We start from the raw sequence: 21,589 nt of genomic DNA, 5'->3' as shown, positions 1-21,589 counted from the left end.
GGTATATTTGGAAAACACTCAAAGTCCTGCACTTGAATTACTAACTAGGTGAACGCTGTGGGAAACTTCATGGCACCGGTCCTGTCAGACATGGGGTCATCTCAAAACAGTTTGCCAGGGTTGAGTGCTATTTACTGACCTGCAAGTACTTAGCCTTTCTGCCTCCCTCCCTTTCCTGCTTTAGAATGGGACTACCGTATTTTGCCATGTGTAATGTGCATTTTGCCCAAATTTTTGAGGGAAAAATAAGGATGTACATTATACATCAGTAGTGCTAATTCCATATCTATGTAAATATTTTTCTTTTATTTATGCTTATGCATTAAAAATGTAACCCTAGAAAGCAATGATATGCAAAATACCCTGGAATTATGATCATTGGTTTTATATAAATAAAAAATTGAACTAAAAACGTTTACAGATTTTTTTACTTAGTTTGGTCCAAGAATGTGGGTGCATATACATGGCAAAATACAGTAACAGTACCTATGCTGTGGAGGTACTGTAGGAGAAAATGGTAATCACACAAAATGCCTTTAACACATTGTAGCTACTTCAGTCATTTTCTCTTGTTCAGAGTAGAAACTGCTTTCAGGTCCTCTGACTCCTGGTCTCATACCGCTGCTTTCATTTGTGTGGCATTGTCACTTTGGAGAAGAAACCACAGGATTGAAATCCTAGTCCATTAACCTGTTGGCAGTAGTAGTTGTTTTTCCTCCTGTTGTTCCCCAGTCCTGGCTAGATTAAGGATTAACCAATTCTGTCTAAAGGAGAAGGGTGGTTACTCTGCCTCTGGACTTTGCTAGTGCTCCTGGAGTTTACTGTAATCCCACATGGAAACCTCATGCGACCTGGGTACTGCCAAGGGGGATGGAGGGTGAAAGCACCATAGGCACCAATACTTGAGTAGCATTCAGTGTTAAATGAAATTTGTGTGTGACTTTAAAAACCAGAAGTCCTGCCCTTTTCTTCTAACTTTAAATTGCAGTTCTCTTTTGCTTTACGTCCTTGTCCTGGCAGACTAGGAAAAGTGCCTTAAATAGTGAGATAATTTGGGGATTTGCAGTCGGTGGTCTGTTTATGGTCTAAACCCTCAAGTAAAACTTTTTTGCACCCCGTAGGCAATGTAGTTCACCCAACAGAAGACTCTCTAACCTCTAATTATGCAGAAAGCTGAGTTTTAGGTCCTTATTTTATGAACACTTTTTTTCACCCAGAAATTATTCAGTAATCTTAAATCTTTTCTTTCAAACACAGTCTAGTCAGTGCAGGTATGTAATGTTTAGGAAATCTTGTAAGTGAATAAAAATTTATTCAACAGTTTTTAGAAAGTTTTCATATACTAAATTATCTAATTGTATATAATAAAGATAGGTATTTATGCAGTACAGACTACTTTATATTTCATCTAAAAGTAGTTACAAACTGTGCCACAGTCAGGCTTGAACATTTGATATCACAAAAAAACTCCTGTTAAGTTAAATGGAACTTTTCCATCTGGAGAGTTTGGTATTAAATGATACAGTGACTGAGATTCAAGCATTTAGATTCTAACCAAGTAAGTGAAACTTCCTTTCTACTTACGTAACTGAGATTCTTTAAAGATACTGTTTTCAGGTATACAGAAGTCTCCAACATAATTAAAATTTTTATTTGCCTTGTTGCCACAGTACCGCCCTCTGTCCCACCACCCTCTGTCCCTCCACCACCACCTCCTCCGCCGCCCCTCCCTCCCTCAACGCTCCACCAAAGTACATCTGCTATTGATCTGATCAGAGAGCGCAGAGAGAAAAAAGCCTGTGCTGGGAAGACACTGGATAAGCACAGTCCAAAGAAACCTGATATGCCAAATATGCTAGAGATCCTTAAAGACATGAACAGTGTAAAACTTCGGTCAGTAAAAAGGTGAGGCTATATTTACCTTCTTTCTCACTTCCCTCATTTTTAAATGTCTTGTAAAACAAAGTACTGGGCTTCTTAAGAACTTGTTCTAAGTTTTCAATTTATAAAGAATGGGCCCCTGGTAGCTCCTATGCATAGTTAACTAAAAGATTAGCAGAGGAAACTGAAAAGGTTACTTTTCAGTTTTTTTCCCATTGCATTTCATGTAAAGTCTTCATTGTCAGTCAATTCAGTCAATAAAGCCTTGCTGTGTACCCACTATGGTAGTCACTAGGCTTCCAAAGAAGAATGAAACTGGACTTGCCCTGAAAGAGCATAATCAGTGCTGTTGCGATGAACTGAGTGGTTATTCACTGGGCACCTTTGTGCTTTTTTCTTGAGCCTTAAATCTAGACTTTCATCCCACTGCCAGCAGTGTCTTCATTGCGTACTAGTGGGGATAGAGAAGTGCTGTCAGGTGTCGAGAGGCACGCTAACACACTGAAGTGTCCCCGGTTTCTGTTCATTTCTCTAAGGTCAGAACAAGATATAAAGCCCAAACCCGTGGATGCTGCTGACCCTGCTGCCCTCATAGCAGAGGCTCTGAAAAAGAAATTTGCTTACCGGTATCGAAGTGATAGCCAAGATGAGGCTGAAAAAGGAATTTCAAAGTCTGCATCAGAGGCTACTTCAGAAACAGTGTTGGTGAGTATTGCCTCAGACTTCTTTGCTGAGCACTTCCATTTTACCAGTGATCAGCTGTGTCCTCTGTTAAGATTTGAATGGGATGTGCCACAGGATTTACAAGCAGATAACTTACAGACGAGCATAAAGAAGGAAGTAAAAGTTGACCCCTAATTTCAGTATTTAACATCTCCAATGGTAATTTATCTTAGGACTTGACTATATGTTGTGATACAGAAATTTAAAGTGAACAAAAGATCATTTTCGCTTGGGGCGCCCTCTGAAAGTCTTCTGAAGAGGGTGAGAATTGACCTGGGCTTTTGCAGGGTGTGTGTGCTGTCTCAGATGGAGATAGGGGCTTCCATGAAATCTCAGTTCTTACTTCCTACATTCCTTTTATTCAATTTACTGTCGTGGGGGACATGTGCTTATCTATTCCAGAGTGCCATGTATCTTAGAAATTCTAGCATCTTTGAAACTCTTTAGATACTGAAAAGGAAACTTTGTGGTACTTTCTTCTTTTACTCACAGAAGTAAAATGACCAAGTTAAGGTGACTGTAGTTTTCTAGGAAGCAATTTGGTTACCTCTGCCTTTTGTTCTATTATTATACTTACAACAACCTGTCCATCCATTAAAATCTTTAATATCTGGCTTCTTGATTTTTTTTTATATTTCATATAGGACATAAGAGCCCTTTGATGCATGTTTGGGAAGGGATATATCATTGCTGTTATATGATATAAAACCAATATCTTTTGTTTGTTTCTTTTCTAGTTTGGGCCACACATGTTGAAGTCTACAGGAAAAATGAAGGCTTTAATTGAAAATGTTTCAGATTCCTAATAGACAAGGACCTGAGAAACCTGATTCCCCTGTTGGTTCGTTAGGGCTGTTTGGCTAGTGGAAATCAACACTATCTAGTAAATATCTGAATTTAGTATTCAGTAGTTTCCTTTTAAATATAACACAGGATTAAGCAATAGCAAAAGCACTCTTAAGTTTGTTTGCTTTTTATCCGAAGGTCAGTTCTGAAGTTTTCCAGAACATACTTTATTCTGACATGTTTTTAATGTGTAGTCAGGATGTTTAGATTCCCAGTTTTGAAAATAATTATATAGATCTTACAATGAAGAAAGGACATTTGTAGATAGGCGTTTTTAACTCTTAACACTAATTTGTACAAGTGTTCTTTCTATATGCGTATATTTGGACATAAAGCAGTCTATGTAAAATTGTATAATGAGGGCACTGTTACTTGTTTTCAGCAATTCGTTTACTATTCAATGACGGAAGAGCTGGCCTAACACAGTTGTTGGAATGAAATATTTGAGATTGGAATCGTCTTACCTTGAACAGAACTTTTATCTTAGATTTTTCTCTCACATTTCCTCGGAGATGGGGTTTGCTAAAATTCCGTAAGGCTTTCCTTTAAAAAGGGAAGTCACCTCAGTGCCATCCAGTCTGAGGAAGAAAATGTAGTTTTCAAATAGGGAGGAATCAAAGAATTGAATTAAATCTGTTTGTAAGGAAAAATCAGAAAGTAACATGTTTTTCTTTCAATTTAATAAATGGCATCATAAAAATGACTTGTTTGCTAAGTTAATACTTCTGGAAATTGTAGGCATAATGGAGTTTAAACTGTTTTAATATTGGTCAAAAATAGTAGCTTTAAAATGGAACACCGAATAGGTGAAAATTTTCCTATCAGGTGTTGATCATTGGCCAGAATGCTGTTTTGTTGAATCATATTATGCAACATAAACCTTAGCTATTATTAAAAAGCGGAAAACTGCCTTTCTTCTCTAGCCAGGGCCTCTGATGAATTGCTGAGATAATTTTTAAATACTTGATAAACCTTCATGATCTTCATTTCTGTTAACCTCAACTCTAGTTAAAGCCAGAATCTCCTTCCATGAGTAAATGGTAGGATTTATTATTTAAATCTAATTTTAAAAAGTTGTTTCCTCTGGTGAATGGGAGAATAATAGGCAGACCTTTTAAGTTATTGAAAATACGTGCAATGTTCTAGATGTTAGCAAATATTAGTTGAGGTACTTTACATGGTTTAGTTGTTCAGCTTAAATTTGAACTGTGGCTTATTTTACACATGCTGTTGATGTACATTGTTTATAATTGTTTTACATGGTTTAAAAAATTCTGCCTTTGAAGTTACCAGACATATTTTGACTGCCTAAGAAATTTACATTTGTATTGAATTCTGATCAGTACTCCAATATAAGGAAGTTACTATTTAGAAATAAAGCAAACTTTAATTATCCTTGGACCATAAAGCCTGTATGTGGGGTTTTTTTATTGCTCACATAACTTAAGAGTAACTTGCTTTCTACAGTTTTCAAATGGAAATGTATTCCTTAAAATAAATTATATTGCCTCTCATTCACCTTTCTCTTCATGGGACTTCGGCGTTAAAACAGAAGGGTGGTCACTTGGGATGACTTTGCCAAGTCTGGAAGCCTGTACTCACTCTACTACTGGGACTGGTGAAATCTTTTCTCTTCCCCTATACCCATCTCATTCAGTTTCTGGTTCTCTCTTTCCAACACAATACACCAGAAGTGCAAGATCTTAAAAACAGTTTAACTCTGCATTTTATAGCTGAGGTTTAAAAAGTTAAAGAGCTAATGTAATGTTTTGCCTACTGTGATTCTGACTAATCCAGGGACTTACTGTATATATATACCTAGTATGAGTCAGAGGACACTGGACTTGGGAGTTATACACAATCCGTTTATGTGATCCTGGCCAAGTCACACCTGTTTTTAAAATGGAAGAATGCTCAGCTCAAAAAAGTGTTGAAGATTAAATGAAATAATGATTTTGAACACATTCTGTGAACAGTAAGTAGAGTGGTAAATGAGTTATTTCTTACATCATTTCATATGTGGTCACTGTAGTTTCCAGTCGGTGGATTTCTCCTATATGTGGTTGGTCCCTGGCACCTGCACAGGCTTAGGGTAGAGCAGTAGGACTTGCCGTCTTTAGTTCTGGTTGTCTCCCTAGTCACAAGCTCTTCTGCAGACGAACTTATTCTTTTTGCTGTATTAAGAATTCCTATATGTAAGTGGTAAAGAAGATAACATTAGGGGACAACTACCAAAAACAAATACTTGGGAAAAACCATCTCTCCTGATAACTTACCAAAAATAGATGTTCTCTCTAGGTGAGAATCTGGCCGGTGGAAGTTTAGACTTTGAGGCGTTAACCCGATAAAGTCAGCTCTGGGATTGTCCAGGCAGAATGAGACACTTGGTTTAATGACAGTATCAGTTATGCCTGTTGTCACAGTTCATTTCTCATGAACTTCCAGCCATTCTTGAGTCCTTTCCCTTTCTCATCCTAGAGATTCAGCATTCTTCTGAGCTATCTCACTAACCCTATTTTTTAACATTCTTTTTAGTTTTTCCTGATAAAACCCGTAAGCAGGCTAGTTCTTCCCTGGTACTAGTGAAGTCACTAGAGAACACATAGGATGATAAAAACAGCCTGACCAAATCAGGACCCAGAAATCACCCATGTCTCCCTGTGAGACTGTCGAGCACACTTCCCCTGTGCCAGATGCCTCAGTGTTCCTACAGCTGGAGCTTTCTAAACTTCTCCTCTGGTAGCTTCTGCAGCCTGTTCTAAAGGTCACAAAGCGCTCCTTCCATAAGAGTCAAGTGTAAATCAGACCTCCTCAGGGAAGGTAAATAATAAAAAAAAGCACCATGGCTATTATAGGGCTGTCCCTCATAATTGCTTTCTTCCTGGCTGGAGAAGCCTTAATTTGGGGAGAAAGGCCAAACTCTTCATAACAAGATTTTTACTGGAGGTTATGAAAAGCCTGCTGTTGATGTTGCCTAATGGCCGTCCCTATTCATTGGTCAGGTGTGCTTTTTATCAAAGGGTGAGAACTACTGTGGTTGGGTTGTCATCTGAAATGTGGGTGTTGGCAACACGGGTGGGGGGGGTACAAGAGACTGATCTCAGGGTTAGTTATCTGAATACTTCTTAACCCAACTCTAAGGCAAACAGCAGCATCTGAACTTCTGCCTTCCCTTCTACAAGGAACACCTGGTAATGCTCAGACTGGTGTTTGACCAGGGACACAGCCTTGATAAGCTGGTCCCATGAGAGTTTCCCTCAGAATTTGAACAGGAAACCCGAACAAAGGGGAGCAGCTGGTACCTGGAGCTCAACTAAGGATGGTGGGAAGTACAACTGTGTCCCTGAAGAGTTTATACTCAACGGATTATGAGGAAATGAATTAGGGCATTGATTTGGCATGTGCCTGTGTGTCAATACATTATTTTACTTTTAAGAAACACATTTTACAGTTTAGGAAGCCCCTCAAAAGATTAGGTAGCTTGCCCAAGGACCCACGACTAAAAAGGAGGAGTGTGGGTAAAGTAAGCAGATGCAGTAATGAGCTGCATCACAGAATGACCAAACTGCAGGTTCTGCTTCCGGCAGCCAAGGATACTACTTCCTTTGAAAAGTTCAGATAAATAACATGAATTTCAGGTAGAATAAAGGAATATCATGCAGCCTTCTGATTATGGCTCAACAATAAGCGCTTGAAATTTATGCTCAAGAATCTCATACAATCTTAGCATCATGGTGGAGAAGAGCCCTTTGTATCCCCTTAAATTTACACCATTTGGACATCTGTAACCCAACAAAGTTTCCTCTGCTCAACACTAGCAAGCCTGAGAGGTCCACACATTACTGCACAGGGGAGGCAGGATGGTGGGAAGGAAGGGCACAGTGCCCACACCATGGCCCGGGGAGGGTGAGTAGGGGAAACCTGGCTCCCCCCACCCGCCATATTCTCCCACTACAGCGGCAGTGCCCTGAGACCCAGGCAACCCCACCACAGTAGGGACACCACGCCATCACTGCCGGGGCACAAGTAGCACAGGTAAGAGAAAACAAGCTCGTGCTCCACACAGCGCAAAAACAGATGAAAGACCTCTGTCATCTTGAAATAAGGTGCTCACTACTTCAAACGCACCAACACCTCAATCACATGAACAACCAAAGTAACACAAGGAAAACAATTCATAAACTCAAAATCATGAAAAAATGAGATCCAAGAAACTTTAGGCAGTTCAATGGCTCAGGGATAAAATTAAGGAACAGGAGCACTTTACTAAAGAGACTGAAACAAAGCAGTAAAATCGAGCTGAAGAATTCAGTAAATGAAAAATGCATTAAAAAGCATTGGGAACAGCTGACAACATGGAAGCAAATTAATGAACTAAATCATTCATTCTAAACACCCCAACACCTTACATTCATTGTGTACAATACAGAAGCCTGCCATATTGAATAACACTTCACACATCATTTGGTCACCCAAACATTTTGAAAACAGAGGCCATGTCTTGAAATTTTTAATACCTTTATTACATCCAGCGCAGTGCTCTGCACACAACAGGAACTCGGGTATTGCTTACCACATAACTTCAGCATAAACAGACTAGTTTCAGTATAATTTCTCTTATGATAAATAGCTAAAAAGGAAAACATAAAATTAAAACACCAAGTTACTTGTTCAACAACCACATATTGATGGCCCAGTTTATGCTAGTCTATGCTGAAAATGAGACAAGGAGACCTGTGTCCCCTCCCCACCCCACCCCACCAGTCAGCTCGCCCCCAAGAATGGCCATTCCACCATGGACCGTTAGGGGGCCTTCCAAAAGACACAGGTTGTCTGTAGATCCTTAGCAAGTAAGAAATGGCTCAGACTAACTTTTACGCATATCCATACAATCTTCTTATGCTTCAAATGTATGCTTATACTATGGTGTTTTAATACGCACCTTTGTTTAAAATGATTACTGAATGCATAGTGGCTGTCAGTCATATCTATTTTCCCAAGCAGAAGATACTGATTGGGTGGGGATTTAAACAAAATATACATTTTAAAAAATATACATGAAAACATTGTAAACCTCTAATGTAAAAGTTTTAAGAAAACTGAAAGCTTTAAGAGCCAAGAAAACATTTTGGAAAAAGACTGTTATAGGAATCTTCAAAGAATTACTAGCACCTCTAAACCTGTATGTCAGGTACAGATATATTTCCCAGGTTTGCAAAGGACATAAAATATTTACTTATTTTATACATAGAGTCATTGTGAACCATCACATTTACAAAGGTACAAATATTGACCAGGAATCAGATTTTTTTCATTAAGGCTTGCCAAAATTTTCTCCCCAAGGACCTTTACCCCCAAGCAGAGGAGATAACCCCCTACGACTGAAGAGTTGGGGCTACAGCTCCAATGGGCTGCTCATGCTCAACAATTCTTTGAAGTCTCCTGTTGTATCTTCAAAATTTGGCATTCTGTTCCATATCTAATTACTTATTTTAAATGCGGTCTTCTAAATTATTTCACTGTTTCCTCAATTATTTCTAGAAAATTAAAGTTCAAGGAATATGAGGTGGGGGACCCAACAAAAACTGGAATTATCTCTGCAGGGCAGGCCCCTTGTAGCACAGGCTTCCCCTGCTCGGTGAGTGTCCTAGGAACCCGTCTGTGTCAATGTACGAGCTGGTGGTGTTGTGAGAGGATGCATTCAGCTTCACTGGATTTTTTTTGAAGACTTTCACAGTGTTAGCCTGTTTCATGATGGGTGATAAATTCAGTTTGTGACTAAAAACTACTTGACCCCAGTTCCCCACCCTCTTTATTCACCCACTCTCATCCCGAGTGACTTTGTTTCCCCAGATGAAGAAAGCCCTCAAAGGGAAATGTTTTGCCAATATGGAAGAAATAAAACAAAAAATGGCAAAAGCACAAAAAGGCATCAAAATTGACAAGTTCAAAAAGTTTTGAGCAGTGGGGAAAAAGTCTTGATAGGTGTATTGCATCACATGGAGAGTACTTTGAAGGTGACTGAGGTTTAAACATAGAAGAATAAATACATAATTTTTATAAATTCTGGTTTTTTTTGGGTCCCCCCCTCATATAGTCAAAAAGCAGAGCTATAGACAGTGATTCCCACATATACGTAACAAAAAAACAAAACAAAACAGTTCAATGGGTGTGTTCTATGTGTTAGGCAGGAAATGGGAGCAACCTGAGGAGTCTCCCCCCTGAGAATGGAAATAAGACAATCCTTTGACTATCAATAAGAAATAGTAGATCAGAGCAGAAGCAATCAACCAGACCGAGGCAGATGGAGCCCAGGCCAGTTCAGTCAAGACAAGGATGAAGGTACTGACATATCTACTGGAAGTGCCACTCAGAAGCTGACGTGGAGAAGCAGCTACCGGCAGAGACCCTCTAGCATCGTCCATGGGCAGAGGGAGCCCTGCTCCATAAACATGAATATCAGCAGGTATGGCCCACGGGGAAATGGACGCATGAGGCAACTTGCTTCCCTTGCTCAGACTCCATGCTCACCAAGTAACCAGCTGAAGATCTGCCAAGATCTGCCTAAAGGGAGAGAATGATTGACAGTTATATTACCCATTGTAAATCTAAACATTAACTTTTTAAACACATCAGTTACTGTGAGCCCTGTTAATGTGAGTTTCCTATGATATCGTTCCACACTCCATGGGCTGACACCCTTGGTCTATGAAGCTCACTTGGTCTATGCAAAAATTTTTATCAGACTTTGGATGCATCCAATTTGCCAAAGTGAAGCCACCTCATATAAGGGGCAGCTGACTTTCCCCAGGAACACTCAGCTCTGCTACCATCAGACTAATGTACCCACACCGTCCAGTATGGTAGCCACGAGCCACATGTGGACACTGGCAGTTGAAATGTGGCCAGTATAACTTGAGATGAGCTGTTAAGTGTAAAATGCATACCACATTCCAAAGACTTGTACCAAAAAAAAAAACATCTCAATTGCTTTTTACAATGACTACATATTGAAATGAGGAAGCATATATATATATATATATATATATATATATAATCAGAATAAATGGAATTTTCCTTTTTTAAATGTGGCTACTAGTAACTTGAAAATCACTTTCGTGGCTAGCATTACATTTCTACTGGACGTCACTCTTCTATGCCAGCACTGACAATGTTTGATTTTAAAGTCTGCACTGCATCCCTTCTAATGAATTGGAGTTGGGAAGATACAGAAGAGGCCCAGTGGTACCTTTCTTATATCAGTATCAATCAAGTAGAATTAAGTGGCTGTTTCTTATTACTTAAAAAAGGCCAATACAAATAATACCCTAGTACTTGCAAGAGGTGCTGAGTCTTGCGCAATTTACATCTGTGGGGACAAAAGGCTGTGGGGTCGAGAGGCCTGGGCTCACAGCTGACCTTTGAGCAAACTACGTAACCAGGGGGTCGGCCTGCTGGCTGGTGAGGTGCAGGTCACCCCAAAGCACTGTGCCTGCACCCAGCTTTGCCCAAATACATATCTGGTAAGTGAATGCTACAGTCAAAAAGCTACATCTTTGATTTCCTAGAAATTTAGCATTATGATTTCCAAACGGTTAATTATAAGGTAAATATCAAAGATAAAAATGTGAAAAGATAGGTTTTTATTTATCAAAAGTTAACAGCAACAGGCACATATTAAAATGAGTATGGCAAAGCCTTTTACAAATGGCTTTACACTCAAGCTTTCTCCCAAGAAAATGGCTGTTGCAACAAACTGTAAACATAATTAATAAACAGTCTTTTACAGTAACAAGGGAAATACAATTGAACTAAAAGGAAAGCACTGGTTTCTCTTAAAACTAGATTACAGTTGTGCTTACTATACATAAAACAATTTAAAACGAATTACAAAAGTGGAATGTTTTAAGTTTAAAATTAGTCCTTAGATTTTGTCCTACAAAACATCTGTTCACATCAAAAGGCCCATCAGAGGGTATCATTTCATCCAAAGGCAGGGGATGGGGAGGGAGGGAGACAAGAAAACAATGTACTTTTTTCAAATCAAAACAGTAAGTTTGGTCACTTAGCTTTGTGCATAGTTTAAGGCAACTGGAGCATCTGTACAGCTTCCCCACCTTCCCCTCCCCCAAGTGTGGCTGCTCATTACGTCACATTCCAAAATAATAAATAAAAGCTTACATATCCAATCCTTTCCCACATGGATAAATAGAACACATGCACAGTCACACATGCACAAACATGCACACAAACATACATCCGGCCACTCACACACAACATACCTCTCACTCACTGCAGCGAAAGGGACTTTAGGACCCTTGCTCTGAAGGACACACTTCCCCATCCCACTTTATTTCAGATTGGCAAATACCCTGAGCTGATTATGGTGTTTTAAACATTCCACCTTTTCTTGCATGTGCAGGTCAAGTGTACAGTAGTGAAAACAACATGCAATGTCTTCACTGCAGAATCATAATACAGCTAGGACATTGGTGTTCTTCCCCTCCCGCCCCAAATTAAAAACCAAGAGTTTAAAAAAATCGCACTGCCAAACAGCACTGGAGGGAAAGCTTGGCGGTATTCTGGGATAATGCACAGTTTCCAGTGCACAAAATCAAACTATAGCAAAGGGGAGGCTTTGGTGGCATCCAAAGAAGAAAAAAGGCAAACTGGGGGGGAAGGAGCTGCAGTTGAAAGTTTGATCTACAAAATTCTTAGTGGTTCCTTCACTATTGTGCTCCAAGGCAAATTCAGAAGCAGTATCTCAGAGTTGGTTTGTAAACATCGAGTCTTGCCGGAGGCAGCAGAGGCTGGGCACTTCACATTCCCCATCTGTCAGCGAGAACTTAGTGGAAGGTGCAGATACACAATGTGGCATCGGACTGGTTAAATTCCAAGAGATTTCTGCTGAAAGATTCAGTTCAAGTTTCATGGTTCGAAGAATATATGCTTCGAGAAGCACGTGGCACTCCTCACAACTTCCTTTGTTATTCCTTCCAGATTCACTCCTGCCGGGCTTTGCAGACGCAAGGTTTCACGTGAGAGCCAAATCCATATTGCTGTATGTTCAGGTCTTATGATTAAAAAGTGGGTTCAAATGATCCAACAGGAGATCCTGGACATAAATAATGCTGGCGTCATTCACTCGGAAACCTTGGCGGTCGGGAGTAAGTTCTCTCACCTCAAGCCCCCATTTCACATTTCCGAGAGCCTCCGGAGGCAGGCTGCCGCACTGACTGCGGTCAGGACAACCGGTTTTCCTGAGGTAATAACTGTGAGTTCAACTCCTCGAACGCAGCTTCCGTGTCCTCGCCGCTGGACTGCTCTCTCTGCAGCCCCTTCCAGCTGGCTTTATTCAGCCCCACGTGGCCCAGCATCGTCTGCGACAGCCTGCTGTCGGAAAACCTGGCCCATTCGGTGAACAAAGGCTCCACTAGGTAAGTCATGAAACCTTAAGGAAATCAGAAAAACGGTATCAACGTATGTTCTCTTTATCTTTACAATGGCTCTACAGTGTTTACTCTCAAGTCCTATTCCAAAATTACCTAAACCTTAGTTTTCTAAAGATTCTAATGTGGGTGTACGTGAACAAATCTCTGAAGATGCTATTTCTCAAATTACTCACAGGTGTACTGACAAACACATCAAATCTTTTCTCATCATCCCTCTTTGCTGCACAACCAGGTCCTTTATTTCAGCAAACACAGAGCGGCCGTACCCACTCTGAGGACAGTGGCGCGTAACAGAATTTGAGAGACAGCTGGAGGCTAAAAGGGGGTCTACCCCAGAACTGTGGGGGCACATGTGAATTGAAGAGAAGCTGGGGTGATGTCCCTCTCTGTACGTCAGGGATCGTAATCTTCACACCTGGTCAGGACCACAGTAATTTTCAGTATTTAATTGAAAATTTATAAGCCAAAACTCTTGACAAAAATATGAGTTTCGACAGACCAGAAATTAGTTAAAACAACTATTAATGTGAACAGCATAAGTGTACCAGGGTCCCACTTTGTAAACAACTCACACATTGATCTCCCTTAATTCACAGAAAAGAAAAAGGAGTAATTTCAGGACTGCGTGCACCTTTACGCAGCCCTCAAGGCACATTACATCTGATCTAACATCACAAAGTACCTTACACAGAGTGGACAGAAGCCTCACAGACAACACCTCACCAATGAAATTGTATACATTAGGAGAAACGATGTTATCTTCCTAACTTTTGATCTGTCAAAGACAGGAAAAATGTACATTCAAATTCTATCACTGGTTGTATAAACTCGAATTTCTTCATCTCCAAAACCTTTTCTTTGCAGCAGAAGCTCTGGTGACCACAGACGACACAGCTTCCACTCGGCCGACAGACCCGCTTCGATGAAAGCAGCAGGCGCCCGCTCCTTGCGGTCGGGTCACCCCGGTCTGACGGCCAGGGTTTTTAAGTGTACAAACTACGGAACCTGAAATAGTAGTCAGGGTATCAGAAGCAATGCTTTCTTTCATCTCTTCCATTCCCTCCACAGGCATTAGCTGAGAACCAGCACTGTTCTAGGGTGGCCTGGGACAGATCCACGTTCGGCGGAGGACAAACAGAAAAATGTCGCCAGGGCAGTCAAATGCAGCAGCTCCTTGGAAGCCATCCCCATACCAATGCCAGGCTGGAGCAGCCACCCAAAGTCCTGGCTTTTCTAGGTGCCACAACTAAAGCATGAGCAGTGGGAGTTTTGTACCCAAATGTAGAACCTCACTATCAGTAAGTTTTATGTGACTCCTTTTATTTGATTCTCCCATCTAACATCTAACAAATTAACTATCACTTCTGGCTCTATGTTAACCTAAGATTTCTTTTAGGTCTTAAGTACCTGAAAAAGTGACTAGGCCAGGGCCATGGTCAGAGCCACACAGACTCCAACGGCTGCCCAGCCCCCAGTGGATCCGCTGAGCCGCACCAGCCCCTGTGCTCGAGCTCCCCGCCACAGGTCCCAGCACCTTGCCAAACGCTGCCAAGCGCCTTGCTCTTACCAATGTGTGATACTCCTGTTCAACAAAACTAGTACTCCTATCAAAGAAGGAAACATGACTTTGCTCCGGCCAAGTAGCTCAGTTGGTCAGAGCGGTGTCTGTTATGCCAGGGTTGCGGGTCCCACTGCCGCTCAGGGCACATGCAAGAATCAACCAATGAATGAATGAATATGAACAACAACAAACCGACATTTCTCTCCTTCCCTTCTTTTCTAAAAAATCAACCAATAAACATGACTTCTACTTACTCTGCTGGTTCTGAGTAATCACTGCTCAGCACGACGTTACTCTATCGCCTGATTTACCTTAGAAATAGAACCTTTCCAGCCCCCTTTTACCTGCGATTTGATATCAGAAAGACCAACACCCGTTAACCGTAACTGGCCAAAAAACTATCTGAAAAAGAGAATACCAGCAGTACTTGGTTGTGAGGAATCAGTACATGTCAACTATGATCATGTCCTTCTGATAATCCATTCTAGAACTTTCCAACACTGACAAGATACACAGACCGAGGTGAACAGTTTAAGGCATCTAGCTTCTACATTTCCATTTTAAATACTGCAATTAAAAAAACCTCACTTGCAGGTCCATTAATCTAGGCAGCAGTTTGCTCAGGCAAAGACATTTAAAGTAGCTGGAATGGGTTTACTACTCTTTCGCCTAGCTTCAATCCCCTTCTGCCTGTACTTAATCCATTCTTTGACATTTGAATATATTCTACTTGAGAATCAGGGCAGAGCACATCTCGTCGTGTCTTATCCTTCTGTGAACCTCGGCAGCTTTCCCAGCCAGTCCAGGGGGATTCTGGGCTCCAAACCACGTCTGTGTCACACTCTTCCCACCCGACACTTCCCCACGTTCCCCTCTGCAGCCAGGGCAGTGATCACCATATTTTCCACATGCATCGCTTTTGCGATTACAGTAAGAGTTACGTTTCTGAATTTCTGAACCTACAGCACAGGCCTCTTTTCAGAGTATCATGCCACAGTATTGTGTGGCATGATATTGAATTTCTAGAAACTTTATCTCTGAAGTTTGTGTGCACATCTCACTATGTTCCACCCAATTTTCAAAGGCTCTCTGCTCAACACCATCTACTCGAAGTAACAGTCATCACTCGATACCCTGCCGAGTTACTCCCCACTCTCCCCCACTTTACACTCAAGCCCCCACGCACTCGACCCTTGTCAGTCTTTCCTGGGCTCTTCTGTAATAAGCTGCACAGTGTCCCTTCATAGCAACTTCATTATGCTTTCTCTCCCCAGTACCGTTCACTCAACAAGTGGTTCTCAAGCGCCTGCTGCTCCCAGGTGCAGCGCTGACTTCAGGGATACATTGCTGGGGCCAGAAAGGACCTGGGAGCCAGGAGAGGACTAAGTGAAGGCGGCTTTTGGAGGCATGACAAGCAAAAGGAGTCTATGGGGCCGAAGGGGAGGACTGGCGAGGCACAGAGAGTGAAGGAGCAGCGCGGACTTGCAGGACACCGAGGGGTCCCACGCTGCCCTAGGTAAATGAGGGCAAGTTGCTGGGGAGACAAGTGGAGGCTAGATTTCAAGAGGCCTGTGCAAGGTGTGCAGGAACCACACTCAGCCGAGAGGCAGTGATACGAGTAAGCAGCAGTGCAAACTGGTCTTCATACATATTCATGCTCAGTGATCACATTTTTCACGTTCAAATGGCAGTCCTAGAATTATGCATAAAAGCTCCCACATGGGCAAATACTGTATTATTCCAGTTTTACCACAAAAACAAAGTTATTGTTACATCCTCTGAAAGAATTATGCTTTTTACAACCTAAAGTCAAATGAGAATAAGTTGTAAGAGCCAAAAATGGGAAAAACAAGGTTAAAAATTTTTAATTACTTAAAAAATAGAAATGAGCATAATTTTAATACTTTGTATTTCAAATGTGTATCTCTCTTTCTCGACAAAGTTGAAATCAGTGGCACGTCGTTAGCCAGGCTATAACTACATATAGTTACCGATCTGGATGTTGGCGACAGACTCAGTCTGACGATCACAAAATGGACTCACACCCAGCTGATACTTCTTCTCTATATCTCCTGGACGTAAAAACAAGGAGAGACGGAACCATTAACATGGAACATGCCTACTGGTTAAGTATATAATCAAAGCCTTCATCTCACCTGTGGATTCCTTAGGAAAAAGGTACATTTGTCATGAGAGGAAATTTTCTAAGGTAGTTCTTTACGTTATTCACATACAGAAAAAGTTGCCAAGCTGATACCCTATTTTAAATGGAGGAGGTGGAAAACTTTTACTAGGTGTTTTACCTCAACACTGTCAGCATTTTAATTTAAATCTTAAAAAAGAAGGTGCATAAAATGAAGATCCTTGGCTGCTGGCTTTAAGTCGCAAAAATGTCTTAGGTGTTCATGTGGTCGTGCCCTCCACACAGGACAAAGGGGTGAGGTCAGGGAAATGTTTCTGGTCAGCGAAATGTCCGAGCTGACCCATGTCCACTCATACATGCGTGCACGCACACCTGATGATTTCAAGAAACTAATTTTCAGAACAGATGCTCCATGTATACATCACTGGGTGCATGTACATCTATAGTAAACTGCCACTAGAGATATCAATATCTAACACTGGACTCCTATAAATGTGTGAGTTACTGCTTAAAATATGGACTGGGCAGATTCATCAGCACCCAGTCCTGGAACTTGCCTTGATGGAAGAATTCCTCTGTTACTTTCTCACTCCACTGCTTGCTCAGTTCCCAGGTCCGACACGGGTTACAAATATCAGCACATTTTAAAGCCATCTAGCAAGCAAAACATTACAATTATTTTAAGAAAAAAAGTAAAATTTCAACTGTACTAAGTTTAAATCTACTCCAACAGTGGCAAAAAGAATACCTTTATAAAAAAGAAAATTATGCAATAGAAAATTCATTTTCTATATTAATTTCATGATTCTACTAGGTCTACCATGATTTCTCCAGAAATGCCGCAAGACTGGGAACCTGACTGTATAGCCGAGCACAAGTCCTGGATTAACCATAAAGCTACAAAGAAATCAGCCAATTCTGTCATTTTTTACGATGTGAGTACTTATTAAAATAAAATGCTGCTAGCTGATGGTACCCTAATTTGCAAACATGGTTTTTGTTAGAAATCTCAAGTATGAGTAATGCAAAAGCAACGGTGCTCTCCTCGGGGGCGGGCTCTTCTTCCAGGAAGGAGACCCCAGCTTTCTCAAGGTTTAACCACTCCCATCGCTACACTAGAATATTTCATTTTTACTCTACTAGTTGCATAAAATTTACCCTAGAAATAGAACCCATTTTACCTGTAAAACCAAATGCCTATGTCTGGCATCTTCCAGGCATAAGTCACCTCTATCCAAATGGGACCTAAACAATGACAGATACTCGTTTTGGCGACTGATGTCTGTGGCTAGTATCAAAGCACCTATCTGAGTCTCCATTTGTTTCCTGGAGTTGGAAAAATATACAAGAGAAAATACAAGACTTTCAATTAAGCAGTTATTTCTTGATTTTTCCCTTAAATTTAATATTCAGAAGCTTCATAGAGCCCTAATATATTCTAACTGCCATTCAACTTTTAATCACAAATTAATTTTAAAGAATGTGTCAAAAAACCCTCTATAATAATCAAAACTAAGACCAAGAAAGTTTGTAGAAAAATACCAATATGCAAACATCTCCAAAAAATACCTTTATAGCCCTGGCCAGTGTGGCTCGGTTGGTTGGACTGTCCCCCCGTAAACCAAAAGGTTGCAGGTTTGGTCCCTGGGTAGGACTCATATCTAGGTCATGGGTTCGGTCCCCAGTCAGGGCCCGTGAGAGGGGCACACAATCGCTGTTTCTCTCCCTGCCTTTCTCCTTCCCCTTGTCTCTAAAATCAGTAATCATGTCCTCAGGTGAAGGTTAGAGTGCCTTTATTTTTCTAGCTGAGGTGTAATTATTTGCCTAAAATTTTAAAAAAAACCATAAAATTGGTATAATTTTTGAGAAAATTCTTTGCTGGGATGTGTTAGAGGCAAACGACTTTGCTTTCCTTTTTGGTGCCTGAGATCTGAAAGGTGGAAGGAAGTTTCAAATGGAGGAAAAAGAGCCAACGACTAATTCCTATAGACCTTTTGACTAAGATGCCTTATTAAATCCTGATAAAATTCTACCAAATGGTTTAAGAAAGTTTAGATTCAAATATATATAGTTCAATAGTTGTATATAGCTGTATATGTAGTGGAATAGTTGTATATGTATATTTAAGAATCAATCAACTTTCTAAATGACTACCCAAATTTTCTGAAAGGTAAAAGGTAAGGTACTCATATAAATAAAAACATGATAATTTAAAAAACTGTCTCGATACAAGTAACAACAGAAATAAACATAAAAAAAAATCCCTGCCTTTTGTTCCAGTGGGCCACAGAAAACATCTTTGAACAATGATAGGTAAAGAGCTGTCAATAGGTAGAAAGGCTCACAATATGGAATATTTTGGGAAAAACATAAGAAAACAAAAGAATGCTGTTATGTAGTCCTTATTTTCAGTTTTTACTTACATTAAATCTGAGAATTTAACAGGGTTAATCATCAAATGCAAAACATGATATAAAGGGAATAACAAAGCCAACATTTTAATCTATGTTAATCAAGAACAAGATAATGTCTATGTACAAACACTGTATGGCTTAAGCAATTTTTATATTTCTACTCAGCAAAGAACAAGTTTACATACCAGAAGTATTGTCATAATCTCATATGGTATCCATGAATAAAGATTTTTTAAAAATTAAAAAGTCCTGCTTTTTTCTTATGGTCATTACACAAAACATGTAAATTTTTAACTCATGAATGGGAAAAAGGAGAGAACCATGACAGTAACTTAAATTTTAACACCCAAACCTATTTTTTAGTTTTTATTTATTGATTTGACAGAGACAGAGAGAGAAACATCGATTTGTTGTTCCACTTACTTATGCATTCGTTGATTGATCCTTGTAAGTGCCCTGACCAGAGATCGAACCCACAACCTTGGGGGATCTGGACAACTTTCTAACCACCTGAGCTATCATCTGGCGGGGCCACCCGAACATTTTTATTCCTCACCTTTTTCCTAGAATTACTTGGGTTATGTAACCATTTTCATGGTTTTCTTAAGTGCATCTTCTCTCTGTGAGACATTCACTATTAAAGCCTGTTTATAGACAATGGACTCATTTACATTAAAGCTTTTTATTAGGCTCTCAAATGGCCTGCTTAACAATAAATGATCTACTCCACAAAATTAGTATTTTCTCTTCTTCCCTGGAGCTCTAGAAGTGACTTCAGAACTACGCTATCAAAGATACAAAGCATTATTTTTATTTATCAGTTCTGAAACTTTCTAAAATAGCTTCCGTTTGTTTTTTAAATGTGTTTATTGATTTGAGAGAGAGACAGAGATCGATGTGGGACGGAAACATCCACTGGCCGCTTCCCATAAACGCCCTGGCCAGGATCAAAGCCACAGGCCTTTGGTGTATGGGCTGACGCTCCAACTACCCGAACCACAATGGCACAGGCCCAAAACAGGTTTTTTAATGACTCTATTTCTTATAGAAAATGTTTACTTTCTATCTCATTTATACCTAGAACTTAGGGTTTTATTTGAATTAACATAAAATGGAAATATGTAATATTATTTATATAATAAGCAGCAAACTGTGACTGAACCATTGTGTATTTGGAGTGAATTTTATAGTACTCAAATCCATGGGATGATCTTTCATAATAATTCACTAAAAAATATACTACTAACTGTACTATAGGTTTAAATCACTAAAATTTTGATATAAATTTATAAAATAAAATAATTTACCCATTGAATTTAAAACTGAAAATTGTGGAACACCCAAACATCTTAACTTTAAAACTTTATAAAACTGTTTTGTCAACTTAATTTTCACAGTTCACAGATTAAATTTGTCTGGATCCAACCTACCTGCTTTCTAATGACATATGTGAGAATAAACCAGACTCTCTCAATAATCCCACTGCAGATCTCCAGTGGTGATTTTCCAGTACTGAGGTATTCTACCAAAAGAAAAAGAAAAAGAAAAAAAGACGCATATCTGAGTTATCTAATGGCAATAAATCTCTTTTTTGAACATAAAGAATTATTTGGGAGTAATATTAATATGGTTAGAATTCTAACATTCATTGAGAATTTGCTAACCATTTTCACTTCCTAAAAACATGAAACATTTTCAGAAATGAAATATTAAACTGTGATGATAAAACTGCACTGACCTTGTATAAAGTTGCCAGGTAATGGTTAGTTTTAATAAGGAAAGGTTGATTAACACCGGGATGATCCAGATCATGAGTTGCAGCTGCAATTAAGCTCAGCAAGACATCCCAAGGAGTCACAGAGTTGGCAAGCTGAAGTTGACGAAAGACTAATTAGTCACACACGCATTTGAAATCGACTCTATGCCATGGCAATAGTTTTGAATTAGCCCCAAATGGCAGTGCTGACAGTATCTCCCCCGTTGTGTTTTCAGACTGTTCATTAAGGCCACCAAGCCGCTGCCAGCACTGGGGATGGGCACCATGTGACGGTGGCCCTGCCCACAGGGAGTTTACAGAGCTCAGCCTTACCCCGCTTCATTTTAAACAACAAGCCCAGTTACAAGGGCAGTTAAAGTATAAGCCATCTTTTTGAGAAACACCGTTTTTTAAAACAATAAACACAGGTTTGTGTATTTTTATTTCCCTACCCATTACCAAACAGAGAAGACCTATGAGAATTTAAAAAGATATTTTATTGTAATACAAGGGTAGACCTCATGTTAAGTGCTCTTAAATTTTTAAGCGTGCAATACAGGAGAAGACCTGCAAATGAGGGTGTTTACCACAAATTGTTTATTGGATTTCAATTAAGAATCTAAAATGCAACGCTATTTCTGAGGTCCTAATGTTTAAGGATTCTACTGAGTAAGCACGGAGCAGAAGTCAATGTCGAGTCTAATAAAATCCTCTCCCAGTGGATGGGTACATTCAGAACAGTGTACACGATATGTTCACGTCAGAAAAAGTGAGGTTAATTATATCTTTTACTCCCAATACTCATTATTACTT

At 39.9% G+C, this 21,589-nt stretch overlaps 2 protein-coding genes across 12 annotated transcripts in view; one reads left to right on the top strand and one right to left on the bottom strand.

Moving 5' to 3' along the window:
* MTFR1 (mitochondrial fission regulator 1) overlaps positions 1 to 4,964 on the top strand; it is a 79,748-nt gene extending 74,784 nt beyond the window's left edge. The window contains exons 6-8 of the mRNA XM_037148952.2: positions 1,671 to 1,905; positions 2,418 to 2,586; positions 3,342 to 4,964. Coding sequence (XP_037004847.1) covers positions 1,671 to 1,905; positions 2,418 to 2,586; positions 3,342 to 3,410 — 473 coding nt within the window. The 3' untranslated portion in view covers positions 3,411 to 4,964. The remainder of the gene's footprint in view (positions 1 to 1,670; positions 1,906 to 2,417; positions 2,587 to 3,341) is intronic.
* The window catches only part of PDE7A (phosphodiesterase 7A), a 121,950-nt gene that overhangs the window by 1,599 nt on the left and 98,762 nt on the right, over positions 1 to 21,589 (bottom strand). For 2 of the 11 annotated variants that reach the window (XR_008390815.1, XR_008390824.1), the window contains exons 8-16: positions 20,759 to 20,890; positions 20,451 to 20,542; positions 17,788 to 17,932; positions 17,164 to 17,260; positions 16,455 to 16,535; positions 11,733 to 12,901; positions 5,458 to 10,014; positions 3,915 to 4,028; positions 2,506 to 2,649 (exon numbers count right to left, since the gene is read on the bottom strand). Coding sequence is in view for 1 of the 11 variants with exons in the window: in XM_037148949.2 (XP_037004844.2) it covers positions 12,693 to 12,901; positions 16,455 to 16,535; positions 17,164 to 17,260; positions 17,788 to 17,932; positions 20,451 to 20,542; positions 20,759 to 20,890 (756 nt within the window). In the remaining 10 variants the exon portion in view is untranslated. Of the gene's footprint in view, positions 1 to 2,505; positions 2,697 to 3,914; positions 4,029 to 5,457; positions 10,015 to 11,078; positions 12,902 to 16,454; positions 16,536 to 17,163; positions 17,261 to 17,787; positions 17,933 to 20,450; positions 20,543 to 20,758; positions 20,891 to 21,589 lie in introns of those variants that run through there. The other 9 variants (XR_008390820.1, XR_008390821.1, XR_008390817.1 and 6 more) reach the window with 9 other exon arrangements.

This window comes from Artibeus jamaicensis, unplaced genomic scaffold, assembly GCF_021234435.1.
Source record: "Artibeus jamaicensis isolate MK-2021 breed Jamaican fruit bat unplaced genomic scaffold, CSHL_Jam_final scaffold_916, whole genome shotgun sequence".
NCBI classification, from domain to species: Eukaryota; Metazoa; Chordata; class Mammalia; order Chiroptera; family Phyllostomidae; genus Artibeus; species Artibeus jamaicensis.
Note: the sequence above shows the minus strand (reverse complement) of the source record. Positions and strands in the feature narration are given on the sequence as shown.